General features: G+C 41.4%; 1 protein-coding gene across 1 annotated transcript in view; it reads right to left on the bottom strand.

Moving 5' to 3' along the window:
- Positions 1-20,859, bottom strand: part of IQUB (IQ motif and ubiquitin domain containing) — a 51,027-nt gene that overhangs the window by 22,498 nt on the left and 7,670 nt on the right. The window contains exon 7 of the mRNA XM_065423349.1: positions 15,071-15,246. Within this exon, the coding sequence (XP_065279421.1) occupies positions 15,071-15,246 (176 nt within the window). The remainder of the gene's footprint in view (positions 1-15,070; positions 15,247-20,859) is intronic.

Raw genomic sequence — 20,859 nt, 5'->3', positions numbered from 1 at the left:
ACAAGGGCACACTGTTGACTCATATCCAGCTTCTCGTCCACTGTAACCCTTAGGTCCTTTTCTGCAGAACTGCTGCCTAGCCACTCGGTCTCTAGTCTGTAGCAGTGCATGGGATTCTTCTGTCTTAAGTGCAGGACTCTGCACTTGTCCTTGTTGAACCTCATCAGATTTCTTTTGGCCCAATCCTCTAATTTGTCTAGGTCCCTCTGTATCCTATCCCTACCCTCCAGCGTATCTACCACTCCTCCAGTTTAGTGTCATCTGCAAACTTGCTGAGGGTGCAGTCCACGCCATCCTCCAGATCATTAATGAAGATATTGAACAAAACCAGTCCCAGGACCGACCTTTGGGGCACTCCGCTTGATACCGGCTGCCTACTAGACATGGAGTCATTGAGCATTGCCTGATCATAGCCCGACGATCTAGCCAGCTTTCTATCAACCTTATAGTCCATTCATCCAGCCCATACTTCTTTAACTTGCCATCAAGACTACTGTGGAAGACTGTATCAAAATACTCTTAACATCTCTTGCTAGCTGCAACTCCAAGTGTGATTTAGCCTTCCTGATTTCACTCCTGCATTCCTGAGCAATATTTTTATACTCCTCCCTGGTCATTTGTCCCCAATCTTCCACTTCTTGTAAGCTTCTTTTTTGTGTTTAAGATCAACAAGGATTTCACTGTTAAGCCAAGCTGGTCGCCTGCCATACTTACTATTCTTTCTACACATCGGGATGGTTTGTTCCTGCAACCTCAATAAGAATTCTTTAAAATACAGCCAGCTCTCCTGGACTCCTTTCCCTGTCAGGTTATTCTCCCAGAGGATCCTGCCCATCAGTTCCCTGAGGGAGTCAAAGTCTGCTTTTCTGAAGTCCAGGGTCCGTATTTTGCTGCTCTCCTTTCTTCCTTGTGTCAGGATCCTGAACTCATGGTCACTGCCTCCCAGGTTCCCATCCACTTTTGCTTCCCCTACTAATTCTTCCCTGTTTGTGAGCAGCAGGCCAAGACGAGCTCTGCCCCTAGTTGGTTCCTCCAGCACTTGCACCAGGAAATTGTCCCATACACTTTCCAAAAACTTCCTGGATTGTCTGTACACCACTGTATTGCTCTCCCAGCAGATATCGGGGTGATTGAAGTCCCCCATAAGAACCAGGGCCTGTGACCTAGTAACTTCTATTAGTTGCCGGAAGAAAGCCTTGTCCACCTCATCCCCCTGGTCTGGTGGTCTATAGCAGACTCCCACCACGACATCACCCTTGTTGCTCATACTTCTAAACTTAATCCAGAGACTCTCAGGTTTTTCTGCAGTTTCAAACTGGAGCTCTGAACAGTCTCACATACAGTCAATCTTCCCTCAGTCAATCAGTCAAGCATTTATAATTCTGATAACAGTAGTTCTTGGCATTTTTTATCTTTCCATTCATAAATTTGGGGAAGATCAAGCCCTATAATAGGGGTTGCTATTGCTGGACCTCAAGCTCTCTGTCTCCTAGATACAAGTGTGTTAGTGCCACATTCACATTTCAAGAGAATAAGAGTATGGGTATGTCTACACAGCAATGTAAGCCTAGGGTTAGTGGGACTTGAGTCAGCTGACCTGTGTCAAGGAACCTTGGGCTTGAGCACCTACATTGCATTTTAACAGTAGGTTAAGAATTTTCTGACCCATGCTGAAACCTAAGGCTCTGGCATCCACACTGCAATGCACAGACCTGAGTCAAAGTAACTGTATCCCACACTGCCTGGTGTCCTTGCACCTACCAATGTCACTGCTCTAGCCCTAGGAAGGTGGTGCACTGGGGAAGAACTCCACTGCCCACTCTGCATGTTATAGGAAGTTTGAACTGCCTGCCAACACAACCTGCCGAGCAATCCTTGTGTTCTGTTTCTGCCAGCTACCAGAGCCAGCCATGTGGAGGAGGCGCCTATTGATGAACTGCTCTTGCTTGTGCTTTTACTTCTGTGTCAGGAAACTGGCAAAGCATCTGCAAGGTGCTCGTGGACATTTCAGTGGCATTTTCTGTCTCACCAAAGGTACCTGATGGATCTGTAGGAGGAGGCGGTGGCAGAGGAGAACCCTGGTATTGTAGACTCTCACTGGCAGATGCTGCTCAGTATAATTGGAAAAGCTACTGATACCCCCTACGTAGACTGCTGCTTCTGGTGCAGGGCCACAAGCACAGACTGGTGAGACCACATTGTCATGCAGACCTGGGATGACCAGCAGTGGGACCAGAACTTTCGCATGAAGAAAGCTACATTTCTGGAGCTTTGTGAGCAGTTTGCCTCCACCCTCCAAAAGAGACACACATGAGGTCACCCTGGCCAGTACAGGAGTAGGTTGCTATAACTGTCTGGAAGCTGGCTAGCCTGCTACAGGTCCATTGCTTCAGTTATCTTTGCCACTACTTTATCGATAATCGACTTTCCAACCCCAAACTGGTTGGCAATCAGGTGTGTGGTTTACCCCAAGGTGGTGGGCATTAAAGATATTCCAGAGGTAATTGCTGGCTTTGAAAGAAAGGGGTTTGCTAACTTTGGTAGTGGTATTGATGGGATTCATGTGGCCATAGTTTACCCTCCTCAAGGAGCACATGAGTACATAAACCACAAAGGGTACTACTCCATTGTTATGCAAGCACTAGTGGACCACAGCGGCAGATTTATGAGTGTCAGTGTGGTCTGTACAGGAAAAGTTCACAATGCCAGACTTTTTCATCATTCATGGACAGACTGGGATACTAGTGCCACCAGATGACATTGACATAAACAATGTTACTGTTCCCACTTTTATTTTGGGGGACCCCGTGTAACCTCTTTTGCCTTGGCTTCCGAAACTGTACCCTAATTTCAGAGGTCCTGGTGAAAAAAAGGCTTAATTACACTCTCTGCAGGTGCAGAATGGTTGTTGTATGTCCTTTTGGCACATTAATATCACATTGGAGGTGTTTACAAACCCATTTGGATGCCAGTGCAATTAATGCTTGTGACAGTCTATATACTATTATGGTCACCACTTTTACAAGACTATGATAAATTCTGTACAAAGTATGTCTTGTGAAGTATCATTTGAAAAGTCATAATCTGCTGAGTATTATTGTCCTTGTAAAATGTGCATATCAATATTGTATGGGAAGTTATAATATTCTACTATATATCATTGTTAACATGCTCCAAGGGCCAGACAAGCAGGTCCAAACCAGTTTTTCAGACACAAAGACTCACTAGTACCCAGCCAGGGCAATCATCGGCTTAAGCAGCCATTCTTCAGCACCGGAAAGATGTAAACAAGAAATTTACATTTAATCTCAGAGACCGTTCAAACCTCACATAATAAGACCCTGTTTGTCTGCACCCCAGTGAGGGGTAATCCTCAAAAAGGAGAGAGGGTATAAGAATGAGAGACAATGGCCTCCACCTCACCTCTCCTCCTCCCATGTCTCTGCTCATGACATCAATGACTTTCAAATAACTGAAATAAGGAGGAAGTGGTCCCAGGCTGAAAGGAGATACAGACTGTGAAATTTATACCAGTGTATGATGAGACAAAACCTTTGCTTCTAAATTCACTTAGCTTGTTAAATTAGATATTACTTTGTGTATTACTCTTTTATTTTCTTTAGTAACCAATCCTGACTTTTAAGCATTATCACTTGTAATCACTTAAAATCTTTCTGTAGTTAAACTTATCTTATTGTTTTATCTTAATCACTAAGTTTGGATTAGAGTGTGTGGGAAACTCCATCTGTGATACCAAGGCTGGTGCAGATATCATTTTCCTTTGCTGAAATGATGGACTTACCATGAGTTTGTATTGTCCAGGAGGGTACTGTGCAGTACAAGATGCACATTTCTGGTGTCAAGACTGGGGCTAAGAACATGCGGGTGTCGCCCTGTATGTAATTCATGAGTGACTGGTCAGCGTGCTTGTGTTTAGCTGTGAGTGAATTTACATGCTAAAGGCTGTAAGCAGGCCAGTAGTGGATGTTCTGACAGCAAAGCAGTGTAAAAGGCACCCTAGGCTAGATAATTAAGGGCACACAGTTGTTCAACAGTCCAGATTGTACCCTGGAGAATGTCACAATGCTGTCCAAATTACTCTGGCTTGCTGTGCTCTTCACAGCCTTTGTGAAGCCAGAGGTGTGCCATTTCCCCCTGAATGGACATATGACAGCAAGGGGATGCTGAACTGGTACCCTCAGCCAGAAAATGCAGCTACCACTGCGGGAGCTGGTTGTACCCAGGCAGCAGAAGTAAGGGATGCTTTGTGTGCTCACATTATGGACTTGCATGGCCCAGTGGAAGAGGGGGAATACTACTTGTATGAATGTGTTTTTTTGGGGGGGGACAATTGGCTCATTGGAGGGGCAGTGTGTGGGAGAGGGGTAGTCTTGATGCCATGCAATAAAAGTCACAATGACATGAGGAAGATGAGGAAAAATGAAATTGAATGTGGTTCAGGGATTCATCATCACAGTGAAAGCCACAAGCCTGTGAGTTTTAATCCCAGCTCTACCACTAACTGCTGTGAAGTGTTGAGCAAATCACTTAGCCTCTCTGTGACTCAGTTTCTCTCTCTGCTAAATAAGGATATTAATACTTTCCTATCTGCAGAACAAGATTCTACGATTTAATTAGTGTTTAGACACCATTTTAAATGGGTAAGGCAGTAAAAACTTCTTACTGCCTACTGCACATGGGTGCTAGGAGGATAAATTCATGACATTTGTGAGGTACTCTGATAGTATGGCAATAGGGGCCATATAACAAATGTGATTAGTGCATATTAGGAAATAAAAGCCTGCAAAGCTTTATTTTAAGAAACAGTTTAATTTTCAAGTTATGTAAGCACAAAAAAGCAGAAATAATTGAAAATAGGACTTTATAATTGCAAATTTGACCGATTCTTAACTATATCATCACTAGGTATGGAACTATAATTAAATGAGGTATTGTGTGGGGCTATAATTAAATGAAGTACTGCTAACTGGAACTGATGGTCTGGAGCCAAAATTGATTAAGAAATCTGAAAGGAAACAAGACAGGCTCTATAATGAAATCCTAAATCTTTGAATTAGAGCTGGTAAACTCCTGCAAAACTGGAAACAAGCAATTTTTACTCTACCATGACAGAAGGTTTATTACTTTGTTTCCTCATGCATGCATGGTACGACAAATCCTTTAAAAACATTAGCCTGTATCATTAGATTCCAATGCCAAAAAAAGCAGTCAGTTCTCTAATATTACACCAAGACAGTTGGTATATGCATTCAATTTTTGGCCACCCTCTCTCCCCCCCCCCCCATTACAAACTTGACCTTTGGCTCTCCTAGTTTGAGACTTGTTGTGTCAGGAAGAATTAAAGTGCAAGGTTCACTTTAAGAAATGCTGATTACAGCTAGTTGAGACAAATTTACAAAATACTTAAGTGATCTAGCAGTTTTATACAGTGCAGAAGGTCTCTAAAATCAGGTCACCAAATCTACAACAGCAGGATTAGAAAGTATGAAAATCTTGGTATAATCTGTCATTTTGGAATTTCTAATGATATTGTAAAATGGTACTATAAAAATGAAATGATGCACCTAAATGTAACATGAAGCTCCTCACTGAAGAAATATTAATGTCATCAGTATGAAAAGCAAGATTGCCAGTGCTTGAGAATGAATCTCAAGCTCTCTGATTTCAGGCTTATTTTCATGTACTCAAGATTGATGCAGAAATTTAAAACTTCCTGATTTCTTTCCAGCTCTCTCCTGCCTTTTAGTTTGCTGGCAGCAATGTGGAATTTGCAATAATCCTGTTATCTGAATTGCTTCAGAGAGCAGGACTACTGTAATTGCACTCTGCTACCAGCACATAAAAGCAAAGCAGAGCATCAGAGGAGAGCAATACAAGAACACAGGCATGAAAAGAGAGAAGAAAAGAAAAGGGAGACAACATAGAATGGGCGCAGAAAAGGTAGTTGAGAAACAGTACAAAGCCTGAAAACTATGAACACCATGAGTAACAGTAAATAACAATACAATAGTCATATAGCTCCTCCCTGAAGCACTCTCATGGGTACATTATGTTTTTTATTGCTGTAAGGTATTACCTTTTTAAAACACATACACATACAACAAATGAGGAAGTCCAATTTAAAAAGAGAAAGAAGGGATTTGGAAGGGAAGGTAATAAATAGAGGGCCAAGAGAGGTCATTCTAAAAATACATTAGTCTCTAAGATGCCACAAGGACTCCTCGTTGTTTCTATTAAAAGCACTGTAACAATTAAAATTTAGAAGCAGGAAGGGATGAAATGAGAAATATTTCCCAGGGGAGCAAGTTTCACACCCAAGACCATTGCAGCAAAAGTGCAGTCACCTGTAGACTTCAAATATGATGGTGTGATCTTTAAATGGCAAATGGGGTGCGACTGCAGTTACATGTCAGTACAAGGTTCAAGTACCAGGCCTATAATGCAGTCAGGCCTAGTCCGTGAGAGGCAGATAAATGTAAAAAAACCCACATAGCAGTATCATATGAACACTGTAGTTAACAGTGCTACTGAATTGGGAATAAGCAAAAATGATGGAGAAGCCCAAGTGACAGCCCTACAAAGAAGGAATTAAAATAATCAAGCCCAATGTTCGCAAGCGCATTTATTACTGTTGTTAGGTTATCATAGAGACAATGTGGGTGAAGTAATAACTTTTATTGGAGCCAACTTCTGTTGGTGAGAGGGACAAGCTTTCGTGCTTACACAGAGCTCTTCACCAGGACACTTTGGTTATTGTGACATAAATATGTAACCTGTACAAATTCTGAAATTAAAGAAAGAAGCATTTCTGTATCGTATCAAACACATGGCTTTCCACAGAAAAAGCACAATCAACAGTGATGCCAACATTCTAAACCTCAGTCACTTCCTCTCAAGGAATTCCCTCAACAAGTGAGGACACAAAAGAACAAGCGTTTCTACAAAACAGCAAGACTGGTATTCCCAGTCTAAGGAGGAGACGCATCCAGCTGGTAATATCAATCATTTCCCCAGAGCAGAAACTAAAGCTGCAGGGTCCCTGGGTCAAGAGGCATCCAGTTTTGTATGATTAGCAAAACAAGGATATTCTAAGCCCTTGTCCAGGGATCATCTCATCAACAACATGACTACCTGGAGTAAAACCATTTTTCAATATGGCCATTCTGTGGGCACTCTCCTCAACCCGCTAAAGAAACGTCTACACTACACACTCAGCCCAGGTCTGTGGTACCTGTGCTTGGGGACTCGGTGTTTCCAAGCCCATGTTTGAGCGTCCACACTGCATTGCAAACCTGGGTTTACAATTGCTGGACCCGGGGGTTTCACAGTTGTGCTAATGTGTCCATATTGCACTACACAGACCTTTGGGTCTGTGGCTTGACCTGTGTCCACACTGCAAAATGACAGGGCTTGAACGCGAGTCATAGCAGGAGTGGGGCTCTGATCCACCTCCCTAGCAGGGTCCTTGGAGCTGGAGCCTGAATGCTTGCTGGCACGAGTCAGACCGATTTGTGTGTGGATGGAAGAGGGGTTGGGGCTCAAACCTGAATCAAAGCCTATGCTTAGTTTACAGCATACACACCTTAAATAAACTCAAGGAATTATTCTTCCAGGAAATCCTGTGCTTTGACTGATCTGAACAATATCTGTGAGGACACCAATATCAGTGTTGACACAAAATCAGAGAACTCAGTCATGAAATTCCCTATTAAACATGATGTGGCCCACACACCAGCAGAATCATAAACTTTTATCTTGCATCATGGCCATAGGAGAAGATAAGAGATGGCCAGATGTTCAAATAACCTACTGCAGATACCGGTTTATCTCATGCATTTCTACAGTTACAGTGCACCTCCCTTTCATTCACCATGAGGTAGGTGAAGCATTCAATATCTACCTGGAACCAGCCATGCCAAACTGGACCTCTGCATCATCAGCCAACCAGATTTCAGTGATCCACACCAATGTTTGGATAACATTCCACACAACGATCAAGAAGTAAAGTGAAGTTATTCAAAACAGACCTAACATTATCCATTCAAAAACTCATGCAGGAAGAGCCTATGCTACCTGTTTCACTCTAGCCACATGAATTCTTCACAATGTGAGTCAAAGTTATTTGCTAAAGAAACCTAAAACCAGGAAACCTTTGCCATTCTTGAGAATCACCTGCCAACTCCCTGACCCACATCATTTTCCCCCACAAGGAAACCTTTCATCTACCCCAACACTAAAAACACAAAAGGCAGGAATTCTGACTCTCATTACGTCAGTGTCTGATAGAAGGGAAATAACGATGAAGAAAACTCATACTCCCAAACATTCCAAACAAAAGAATAACCACAAAGAATAAAACAAAAGTGGGGGAAAACTCACTAATTCTTCACTTAAAACATCAAAAACCAAAGAAGACTTTGCCACAGACTCACAATATAGAAATTAAAACAAAAAGTTATTCATAAACTCAATTACACATAAAGATGCTCCAGAAACATAACCATTTGGGGGGAAGAGGGAGAAAGGAACAAAAGGTAATGGGAAATAAAATGCATTTGCTGATCTCGGCTCCCCACTCCCTGCCACAAATCAGGGTACTCTGAAGGAATAGCCTTTTTCTTTGCTCTCCTGAGTTAACTAAGGAGCTCCTGGGCATACAAGTAGAAACTAAAATACACGAGATGATATTTGGGAACAATCTCCTTACACTTAAAAAAAGAGGGGTCTGCAAGGGGGGAGAATATAATGGGTTTAGACTGAAAGCCTACGTTCCAAGGTGGCTGTAAACTCTGCTGGGGAAGAAGCAGTGTAATATTTCATTAGAGAGCCACTGTCTGAGCACTAAATAGACTTAACATTAAAAAGCAGAAGTAATATAGATCACTCATTTTTTAGCAGTATTAATGCTCAGAGAGGAGACTGAAAAGGTTAAAACTCATGCTTTTGATACCAATTCCATGATTTTACTTAGCAAGTATCCTGATTTTTGCATCTTGAAAAAGAGCAATATTGAGTGAGCCTACAGCATACACCAATTTTGAAGAGTTATAGACTCACCTACTAATTCCCATCAACATTTCAAATTAGCTGTTCATAATGAGAAAGGTCAAATATATTATCTAATCAGTATCAGCTGAGCAGTTCTCTTGTGTCAGCTCATAAATGTTAACTTGAGTACTCAACAGAATTCTACGTTCAGCAAAAAAAAAAAAAAAAAGACATTGAATAGCATGAAGTATTTGTTTCATACATTATTGCTATGCTTTGTTTTCAGTTAAAGATGTTAAACTGCAACCAAAATTCAAACATTTGAAAGTTATATTGAAATACTTCTGTTTTGTAGGAGGCTAGTAACATCTGAAAGTGGATAAATTAACGCTACATATTACTATTTCTTTTGAGTTTGGCCCCTTGCTGTCCACTTCTGGGGGCCGCCTGAGGTAAGTGCCGCCCAGCTGGAGTCTGCACCCTGAATCCTTTCCTGCAGCCCAACCCCCTGTCCCAGCCCGGAGCCCCCTCCTGCACCCAAACTCCCTCCCAGAGCCCGCACCCCCTCTTGCACCCCAACCCCCTGCCCTAGCCTTGAGCCCCCTCCCACATCTAAACTCCCTCCCAGAGCCTGCACCTCCTCTTGCACCCTATCCCCTTGCCCCAGCTCTGAGCCCCCCCCACCCTCTGAACCCCTTGGCCCCAGCCTGGAGCCCCCTCCTGCACCCCAAATCCCTCATCCCCGGCCCCAACACAGAGTCTGCATCCCCAGCTGGAGTCCTCACTCCCTCCCACATCCCAACCCCCTGCCCCAGCCTGGTGAAAGTGAGTGAGGGTGGGGGAGAGTGAGTGATGGAGGGAGGGTGGGAGAATGGAATGAGCGGGGGCCGGGGCCTTGGAGAAGGGGCGGGACAGGGGCAGGGCCTCAGGGAATGGGCAGGGCAGGGGGTGGAGCAAGGGTATTTGGTTTTGTTCGATTAGAAAGTTGGCAACCCTATTTCTTCTTAAGGGGAAGATTAGGTCTTCACCACCTCTAAAGTCTTACACTGGATAAAAACTGATGACGACAAACTCTGGCCCAGATTTTCAGCTAATGTAAATCAGCATATGTCTGCTGAAGTCAAAGTATGCAGAGTTACTCTATCTGAGAATCTGGCTTTCTGATTCCTAGGCCCACATTATCAACACATGGATCATGGAAGCACAGGCACAAAAATGCAAGCGGTTACATGAGTAAACCACCAACTAGACTCACATCCAGATAATTAAGAGCCTGACTTCCCTTTTGCCCACACAGCTGTCTGTGCAACCAAAGTACATAAGTGTGTAAAAGCAGCCATTATAGGCGCCAACTTCCCCTCTGCCCCGCCTCTGGCGGTGGGGGGACAGGAAGCACTGGAAAGGAGGGGGAGGAGCAGGGATGCGGCATGCTGGGGAGGGGAGAAGGAGGCGAGGAGGGGGAGCTTGGCTGCTGGTGGGTGCGGAGCACCCGCTAATTTTTCCCCGTGAGTGCTCCAGCCCCGGAGCACCCATGGAGTTGGCACCTATGGCAGTCATGCAATTATGCATGCATTTCTTCATATGTAAGAAGGCTTCTATCTTTGGAAAATTTGGTTCTCAAAATCTAGAGTTGGTCATAGAAAATGGCACTAAGGCCCTGTCTTTTACTGAACTCTTCAAATCTTGATTTAAATCAAGCTACAGAGAATCCACCATCTACTTTAGTTCAAACCAGCAAGTGAATTATGCCCCAGGCTGCAAAGGAAAACAAAAAAAACCCCAGGGTCTCTGCCAATCTTATCTGGGTGGAGGAAATTCCTTCCTGACCCCAAATATGGAGATCAGTTAGACCCTGAACATTTTGAGATCCACCAGCCAGATGCCTGGGAAAGAATTCTCTGTAGTAACTAAGACCCTTCCCCATCTAATGTCCCATCTACCATTTAATGAAATCTTTAGATTTACTGCACTTGGACTCACTGTTAGCTTGGTCTTAAAAAATAATGTAAGAATTCCTCTAGTTAAGTAAAAGTACAAGTACATTATTTCTGATAATGCAAGCAACAAAACCAAGGAGAATTTTATAATGCAGACCAATGCTGATCACAAATCTGTATGTCTCCCAGCAAATTCTTTACTTTTAGCTTTTCAATAAGCTTTACATATAACAAAATGCCAAATAAATCTGTCTGATAGTGTTAGATTCCACAAACACCATATTATGTAAATTTACATAAAGTATCAATAGTAGCCACATAAAACAATTGTAAGATAAAATTTACCCCAAAGCTTTAGCAGCAAATGTTGTATAAAAAAAATTAAGATTAACAACATCTCTCTCTCTCTCTCCTTGATTTCTCCGTTGTACTTTCCCCGTTTTTATATCCTTGTATCAGTGTTCCCCGTAAGTAGGTTTCCAACAAACTAATTTTTTTGTAATGTTTAATCATTTTTTAGGTTTTCCATTTATTTTCTTTCACCTATTCTCTCTCAGATTCTCTCTTCTGATTCTGTCTCACTTTTCATATTATTTTTCTCTTTCCTGTCTACATCTTCTAGCAGTATGGTTTATTACACATTTTAGATATCTTTTTGTTCCTTCCTCTCATCTCTTCATTTGTTGAAATTCTACTAAAAATCCTCCTCTCCCTTTTCACATTTTCTCTCCTTACCACATCCATTTCTTAGGTAACCTCTGCTAAATTTCAAAAGGTCTTCACTTGGCCCAAACATTCTCTCCTGTTCCCATAATAGGGCTGAGGTCATCCCAAAGAATCTCTTCTCCACTTGCCCCAAATTGGATCAGAAAAACACTGAAGAGTGTCTGCCAACTTCATGCAGTATTATGGTTGTCACACTACTACCTTAGTACTTCTCCGTCCTTCACAGCTGTTTAAGCTTTTCTGATCCATTTGTAGAAAGGAACAGAATATTACTACATCTCTCAGTAATGAAGATTTCTAAGAGCTTCATGCTGAGCCTTAACATTAACATATCTTTATGTCATCTCTGTTAGGTAAGTATCATCCCCATTTTACAAATGAGAAAACTGAGAGACAGAACGGTTAAGTTACCTTCCTAAAGTCAGACTGTAATAAAATCCAGGGATGAAATCCTGCCCCCACTGAAGTCAGTGAGAGTTTTGACACTGAGTTCAATGAGGCCAAGATGTCAACCAAGCTCTCCTGACTTTCTGTCCTGTGCATTGAACCACAAGTAAATCCTTCCTTCCAACTAAGAGGCAGGAATGTCTGGCAGCTGCAGCCTGTGCTGCCTTGGGAATCACTACTATGTCTGGTTCCTGCAGAATAAAATGTTGAGAGCAAAGAGCAGCTAACAAGTCATTCTTCTCCTGAGCCAAAACTCTTAGGTAATCTGTGGTTACAAAGAGTTATTAAGTATCAGAGGGGTAGCCGTGTTAGTCTGAATCTGTAAAAAGCAACAGAGGGTCGTGTGGCACCTTTAAGACTAACAGAAGTATTGGAGCATAAGCTTTCGTGGGTGAATGCCCACTTCATCAGACGCAAGTAATGGAAATTTCCAGAGGCAGGTATAAATCAGTATGGAGATAACGAGGTTAGTTCAATCAGGGAGGGTGAGGTGCTCTGCTAGCAGTTGAGGTGTGAACACCAAGGGAGGAGAAACTGCTTCTGTAGTTGGATAGCCATTCACAGTCTTTGTTTAATCCTGATCTGATGGTGTCAAATTTGCAAATGAACTGGAGCTCAGCAGTTTCTCTTTGGAGTCTGGTCCTGAAGTTTTTTTGCTGTAAGATGGCTACCTTAACATCTGCTATTCTGTGGCCAGGGAGGTTGAAGTGTTCTCCTACAGGTTTTTGTATATTGCCATTCCGGATATCTGACTTGTGTCCATTTATCCTCTTGCATAGTGACTGTCCAGTTTGGCCAATGTACATAGCAGAGGGGCATTGCTGGCACATGATGGCATATATAACATTGGTGGACCTGCAGGTGAATGAGCCGGTGATGTTGTAGCTGATCTGGTTAGGTCCTGTGATGGTGTTGCTGGTGTAGATATGTGGGCAGAGTTGGCATCGAGGTTTGTTGCATGGGTTGGTTCCTGAGTTAGAGTTGTTATGGTGCGGTGCGTGGTTGCTGGTGAGAATATGCTTAAGGTTGGCAGGTTGTCTGTGGGCGAGGATTGGCCTGCCTCCCAAGGTCTGTGAAAGTGAGGGATCATTGTCCAGGATGGGTTGTAGATCACTGATGATGCATTGTAGATCACTGATGATGCAGGTTTAAGCTGAGGACTGTAGGTGATGGCCAGTGGAGTTCTGTTGGTTTCTTTTTTGGGCCTGTCTTGTAGCAGGAGGCTTCTGGGTACACGTCTGGCTCTGTTGATTTGTTTCTTTATTTTTACTACAAGAAGTCTTACAGATACTGTGAACAGCTCTGAACCAAGTATCTTATATGAAGGACATTTGTTTTTTATTTAGTTAACCAACATGATGGGAACTTAAGTGAAGAGAAAAAGGAGACATCGCTATATAATACATTTGCTGATTGTTAAATGCATCCAATAGTCATTTTTGAAAAAAAGTGTATAGGTCACTTTGGAGTTTCGAATTCCACTATCAACCTTGTTTTTGAGGAATTTATAATTTTGTCATTTTAATTTGCTTGATGCTGAAATTTGCCATTCAGTGCCCCACTCCAAATAAATTTTATTTGCTCCCCCCCCCACCAAACATTTCATTTAAATTGGTTTGGCCAGTTCTTTGTAGGGTTGTCAACTTTCTATTTTCTGAAAACAGGGCACTACAGCAGGAGTGCCAGAACCTTCCCCTGCCCCACCTCTTCCCCCCGAGGCCCTGCCACCTGCTTCACCTCTTCTCTTGAGGCCCTGCCCCTTCTCCACCAATTCCCCCAGCCCCCACCCCCTGCTTGCTCCTCTCCTCCGCCCCCACTTCCTCATCACTCGATCCTCTCCACCTCCCTCCCCCATCTGGGCTCCCTCTGCTCTGGGGCTGGGATGGGAGCTGCAGCCCCTGACCTGGAGCCTGCCTGCCCATGAGAGGCAGGTAGGAGGTGGCCCTCTCTGAGCAGGGGCTGGCACAGGTTGATGATCCTGCGCCTACCCCCCCCCCCCGCCCCCTGCATGCACACCTGCAGTAACTGGACTTTTGGTGTCCCTACACCTGACTGGACACTGTACAGGTCCCCTTTTGACTGGACTTTTTGGTCGAAAACCGGACACCTGGCAACCTTTGTTCTTTGTCTTATGCTTACACACACACACAAACCCCCCTACCCAACAAACAAAATGAAATTTTAGAGGCACCTAAAGCATGTTTTGACAAAATGCAGTAACTGATTTTTCAAGATACACAGTAGCTCATACAGTATATCAGAGGGCAGGATCAAGCGCTTATTCATTAGTTTTGATTAGTGACACTGGGTATTTTGGAGAGAGAAATTAATTGGCAGAGTTATTTAAAGTTTCAAAAAAAGGTAGTGCATTTAAAGTAACTACTTTTCATGTATGGGTCCCTACATGATAATAACTTATATTGTACTGTGCAAAAACTAAAATAGCACACATTATCTTGACACACTGTGTCAGATCTAAAATTATATGCATTCTGTTAGGGCCTGACTTAGTATCACTGATGTCTAAGAGCAGAATTAGGTCCTTTATGCAGAATATTCTTATAAGGCAAAATTCATCAACTCAGAGTTAATGTCATTATTATAATATACTTATATCTTGCTGTGCCTAGAGTGAAGCACAGATGGTAGGTTACATGATGCATTGTTCTCATATCTCTTCAAATAACTTGATAAGTTATGAAGTAAGTGGCAGCTTGAACTCTGTGCTTGGGGAAAATGAAGTGTTCATTAAATTGTACCAACATGAATAAAGACTTAAAAACTGTAACTAATGAGGCAATTCTATTCTCTGACAAACATGTGAATGTCTGCACTATGCATAACTGGTCAAGCTAATTACAGTGGTTTACTTTTGTCTGCTAGTTTGTAAATGATATTAGGTTTTTGAACTTTGGGTACATTCATGTTCAGACTGCAATTACTTCACTGACCTTATCCAAAAAGAACAGTATTGCTTTTTGCTGGTTCTCTTCATCTGCATTTAGTTTGTGTCTCCCAATGGAAGCAATCAGCTGTGTCTCTTGTTCTAGAAGTGCACAGAGGGCTGCCTTTCTTTCTGCTCCAGTGAGAGTGTTGTTAATGCGCTCAATCTCCTCCTGCCTCCATACTATAGTCATTAACAAAATATAGATTTTAAAACTTCTAAAAGTGTACCAGCTGGACATTTTTGCTTTCACATTCTGTTAATATGTATTTATTTTTCAATGTTTAATGCCAAACTTTCAGTTTCCTAACAAATGACTTGTACATTTTAAAGTTAGTTATGCACATTTTTCATGCAAATTAAACAGCACAGAGATGGATCAAATTATGATATAGATATGCTATGTACATTCATCTCTCCAGAGCTGCCACCTTGTGCTCCACAATCTAAAATTTTATTAAGAAAAGATCCCCAGGCCTTACAGTTGTGAAGAAAATCTTCAAAACATGAATCAAGTGTAACTGAAAAAAACAAATTCTCCCTGAGTTTGCAGAGAGCCTGAAACAATAGTTCTGAAAAGTGTGAACAATTCCAGTTCATTTCAATGAGGTATTAAGGCAGATGTCCAATGACAGTTTAAAAACCAATATTAACTGTTTCATTGCTGATCAAAGCATATAAGAAATCAAAAAACGTATATTATGAACATCTGCCCAAGTTACTAGAAGTGATATCTCATTTTGGCACCATTAGTGTTGATGCTTAGAGTCCTACCATTTCTGTCCAATTAAGAAGTCAAGCCTAAGGAACCTAGGGACATCAAATACCCACTGAGGTGGAGTCAAGCCCAGACAGTCCAGCAGAGTCCATGCATTTATTTGAATCCTTTTGGGAGGAAGCCAAGCCCAAGGAGTCCACCAATGGAGCTCAGCTGAGGACTCATGATCCTGTTTTGAACATTTACAGAATATACTGTATAGTGGGCAGAGTTCCATTTGTGGGCAAACCTAGGTAAAATACCAATACTTCCTCCTCCTTCCTTCCTCCCCCCAATAGTTTGATCCCTGAACATAGATATTGTGCACCAAAATCATGAGATAAAAGCAATGATAGCATGTAAATCATATCGCACAGCTGAGAATCTGGCCTTCTGACTCCTAGAACCAAACAGTGGAAACCCAGGCAGCAAAACGTTAGAGCAACTGCAGCACTTGAATATACAAGCGAGGCAACTGTACTAACTTGTTTAAACAACTATTACATTCTATATATAGAGAGAGAGAGAGAGAGAGAGATCATAGAAATATTGGGCTAGATGGGACCTTGAGAGGGCATCTAGTCCAGCTCTTTGCACTGAGGCAGGACCAAGTAAGGTTAGATCAACCCTGACAGCTGTTTGTCCAACCTCTTCTTAAAAACCTCTAATGATGGGGATTCCTCAATCTCCCTTGGAAGCCTATTCCAGTGCTTAATTATCCTTATAATTATAAAGTGTTTCCTAATATCTAACCTAAATCTTCCCTGATGCAGATTAAGCCCATTACTTCTTGTCCTACACCCAGTGGACATGGAAAACAATTGATCCTTGATCTCTTTATAACAGCCTTTAACATATATGAAGACTGTTATCAGATTCCCCCCCTCAAGTCTTCTTCTCTCAAGATTAAAGACGCTCAGGGTTTGTTTGTTTTTTAACCTTTTCTCATAGGTCAGGTTTTCTAAAGGTTTTATCATTTTTGTTGGTTTTCTATGAACTCTCTCCAATTTGTCCACATTATAACTAGTGTGGCACCCAGAACTGGACACAACACTCCAGCTCCAGCCTCACCAGTGCCAAGTAGAGTGGGACAATTACCTCTTCTGTCTTTCACACAACACAGCTGTTAATATACCCCAGAATATTAGCCTTTTTAGGCAACTACATCACATTGTTAATTCACATTCCATTTGTAATCCACTGTAACTCCCAGATCCTTTTCAGCAGTACTATCACCTATCCAATTATTCCCAATTTTGCAGTTGTGCATTTGAGTTTTCTTTCCTAAGTGAAGTACTTTGCACCTGTATTTACTGAATTTCATCTTGTTGATTTCAGACCACTTCTCTAATTTTTCAAGGTTGAGTTGAATTCTATCCCTGTTCTCCAAAGTACCTGCAACCCCTCCCAGCTGGGTGTCATGGGCAAATTTTATAAGTGTTCACTCCACTGCAGTATTTAAGCAATTACTGAAAATACTAAATAGTATTGGACCTAGTTCAGACTCCTGCAAGACCCCACTAGACACTTGTATGCAGTTCGACAGTGAACCATTGATAACTACTCTTTGATTAGTCTTTCAACCAGCTATGCACTCATCTTATAGAAATTTCATCTAGACCATATTTCCCTAGTTTGCTTATGAGAATGTCATGTGTGTCTGTGCCAAAAGCCTTACTAAAATCAAGATATATCATGTTTATAGTTTCCCTGCATCCACTAGGCCAGTAACCCTGTCAAATAAGGAAATTAGGTTGCTTTGGCATGATTTGTTCTTGACAAATGCAGGCTGGCTATTGCTTATAATCCTATTATCCTCTAGGTCCTTACAAATTGATTGTTTAATAATTTGTTCCAGTATCTTTCCCGATATTGAAGTTAGGCAGGCTGATGTACATTCCCTGGATCCTTTTTGTTCCCCTTTTTAAACACAGATACTAAGTTTGCCCTTCTCCTCTTCTCTGGGACCTCAACCGTTCTCCATGAGTTCTCAAAGATAATTGCTAATTGGTTCCAAGACTGCTTCAGATAGTTCCTTAAAGTAGCTTAGGATGAATTTCATCAGGCCCTAAATATTCTTTAACCTGTTCTTTCCCTATTCTGGCTTGCGTTCTTCCCCCTTGTTGTCAATATTAATTGTGTTAAATATGTGGTCATAGTTAACCTTTTTAGTGAAGGCTGAAGCAAAATAGGCATTAATAACCTCAAACTTCTTGATGTTATCCATTATTAGCTCTCCTTTCCTGCTAAGTAGTGGGCCTACACTTTCCTTTGCCTTTTTGTTGCTCCTAATATATTTATAGAACCTCTTCTTATTGCCTTGTATGTCCCGTGCTAGGTGTAATATGCACATGCACATCTATCTTGGCTTGTTTTGTACTGCCCATTACCACAGTGTATAAATGCTGATACACACACACACACACACACACTTATAAACTTCTTTCTGTTCCTAACAATATCAAAATGTTTTAAAATGAGATAGTGACTTTTCTTTATGTATTATATAATCAATCTGGAATTTTCTTTGTAAGATTTTTTGTTGTTGTTGCAAAGTTAAGAATTCTCTGCATACATGAAACCTATTCCAAAACAGTTACACAACAAAGCATACATGTCAAGAAAACAGTATATAATGCATACTTGGGGCGGGGGGGGGAGGGGGGGGGGAGAAAACCTAACATAATACCCTATCCCAGGAAAAAGCTGCACAAAGAAAAGATTTATTCACTTCTTATCTCCAGTACCTTATGCTTTTTCCATTTTAGAATACTTCAACTCATTTCCTTAAGGCTCCTTTTGCTATGGTTTTAATGCTAGGCTGCCTGACAAGTTCACAGTATCCCAAGATACTTCTAAGAGCAGCCATTTTAGTCAATAATAGCATTGCATAGCCCAAAGCTTCATATACCACAAGGAGGCAGCAATTTAAAAGACAAAACTAATAAATATAGTAAGCAAGGTTGTGTTTAAGAGACTAAAAGGTGTTTAGATACAGTTACTGGAATTGTCTAGATTCACCTATTGATTCACTGGGAATAGGCAACTAGCTTAAAAATTCACCTTGTAGTGTAACTGCTTTACAGATATTGAGGAATCTCCAGTCTTTTACTATTCCCATGTGCCCATTTTACATTTTAATAATAAAATCGCCTTACTAAAATATTATATATATTATATAAAATAGAGCTTGTTTACTATTCAGGCTAAAAAAAACCCCAAAACTGACAACAATTCTAGCCAGTTCTGGCTGACCCTGTAACAAACCACCCTTGTTGTGATCACTAGCAATACCCTTCAAAGATCTTTAGAGGACAGTAATCTCATTCTATTACGGTCACAGTGATTTAGCTTGTATAGTCTGTTGACACTGTAAGAATGTGAAAGTACTTCTAGCTGCAGGTAGAAAAAAAAGTTGTTCCTAGAATCAGTAAGCTCTGTTATAATGAGGCGAATGACTGCAGGTCACTGTATAGAGAAGCAACTAGTCAACAAACAAACAACAAAAGCAAACGGTCAATAATTTATATAATGACTGATTTCTTTCCAACATATGATGTTAAAGACATTTCAAGTAATGAAATTTTCTTTTACATTGTTTGTACTGGCACAAACTTCTTGTGTTACCTAGATATTACATTCCTCAACTTGCACAGCTAAGGATTTTATTTGTGAAGCAGATGGTATTTTAACTAAACAAAAGAAACACTTATATAACCACAAGTTTCAAATCTAAAAATAGAAAGATTCATTTCAACTCTGATCTTTGTTGGTTCTATCTCAAATAAGCCTCTTAAAAGAAAACCAAGTGGACTGGGTCACATTGCTAATTATGAAACAGGTTTTAAAATAAATGCTATGGAGCTCCAGATTCCAGACATAAGCACTAACAATAAATGGCCAAGCTTTTCAAAATGACTTGTGATTTTTGAGTCCTCAATTTTTGGGTACCTAACCTGTCACACATCTTTCAGAAGCCTGGTTTAAGAAAGTGCTGCACACTCACACTCTGAAAATCAGGCCACTTGAAGGTCTTTCATATTGGCTGCCCCAAAACACCCACAATCACTACTCATTTTTGAAAATTGTGGCCAATAACATCAATACTACTTGGCACTTGAACTGCAGTTTATCCTTTCAGACTCTTAAAGTGTGGCAGAATCAGTGGAACAGATGCAAGTAGAACTCAAGAGTTTTTAGCTCCCTATTTTGAGTTCAGATCACTAGACAATGCTGTCCCCATCACCACTTGAGCCACAGAAGTAATGTTATCAGAGGCTACCAACGGACCACAAGAGTCTTATTCAATGTGAGACATTTTAGAGGAATTCCGGTAGTTTCATTATATGACAACATTTGCACAAGGCCAGTTTTTAGATATTGTTCTTCTTCAGAAAGGTATGCACTGATATTCTCCGTGTAATATCTGTATGTTCAGGTCATTCTCCTATTGCTGTTATAGCAGGTATCTCTCTGCAGCACCTACTTCATGTTATTGCAAGGGAAAGTTATAAAGGTCTTGTCTATACTAGAAGATATGATTCATTTCAGTGGGGGATAAGACTCAGAAGACTCACGTGCAGGATACTAAGAACAAGTTCAGTAAATCATCAGAGGGAAATAAAAGAGGAGAGGTGAGGAAAAATAAGATTAAAAGGACATCAGAGGATGAGAGGGGATTAAGGAAATGTATATTTGTCTTTTGAGTTTTGGCTAAAATATCACATACTGGCAGTTAATTCTGAACTATGGACATTAAATCTGCATTTTGTATGGATTTATTTTCAGCTATTTAAGTGCATCACAGTTATGTTAACCTTATTGCATTACAAACAAACAAACAAACATTCCAGTTCCTCCAACTGGAGTAGGGTGACCAGACGTCCTGATAAAATCGGGACTGTCCCGATATTTAGTCGTTTGTCCCGCGTCCCGACCGATGTTTGGTCGGGACGCAATTTGTCCCAATATTTTGCACTCCTGTTTTTTTTTTTTGCTCCGGCGGGCCTCCGTTTTCTTTTTTTACTCCCGCCGCCTCT

The sequence above is a fragment of the Emys orbicularis genome, chromosome 1 (assembly GCF_028017835.1).
Source record: "Emys orbicularis isolate rEmyOrb1 chromosome 1, rEmyOrb1.hap1, whole genome shotgun sequence".
Lineage (NCBI taxonomy): Eukaryota > Metazoa > Chordata > Testudines > Emydidae > Emys > Emys orbicularis.
The sequence above is the reverse complement of the archived record's forward strand: the minus strand, read 5'-3'. Positions and strand labels throughout refer to the sequence as shown.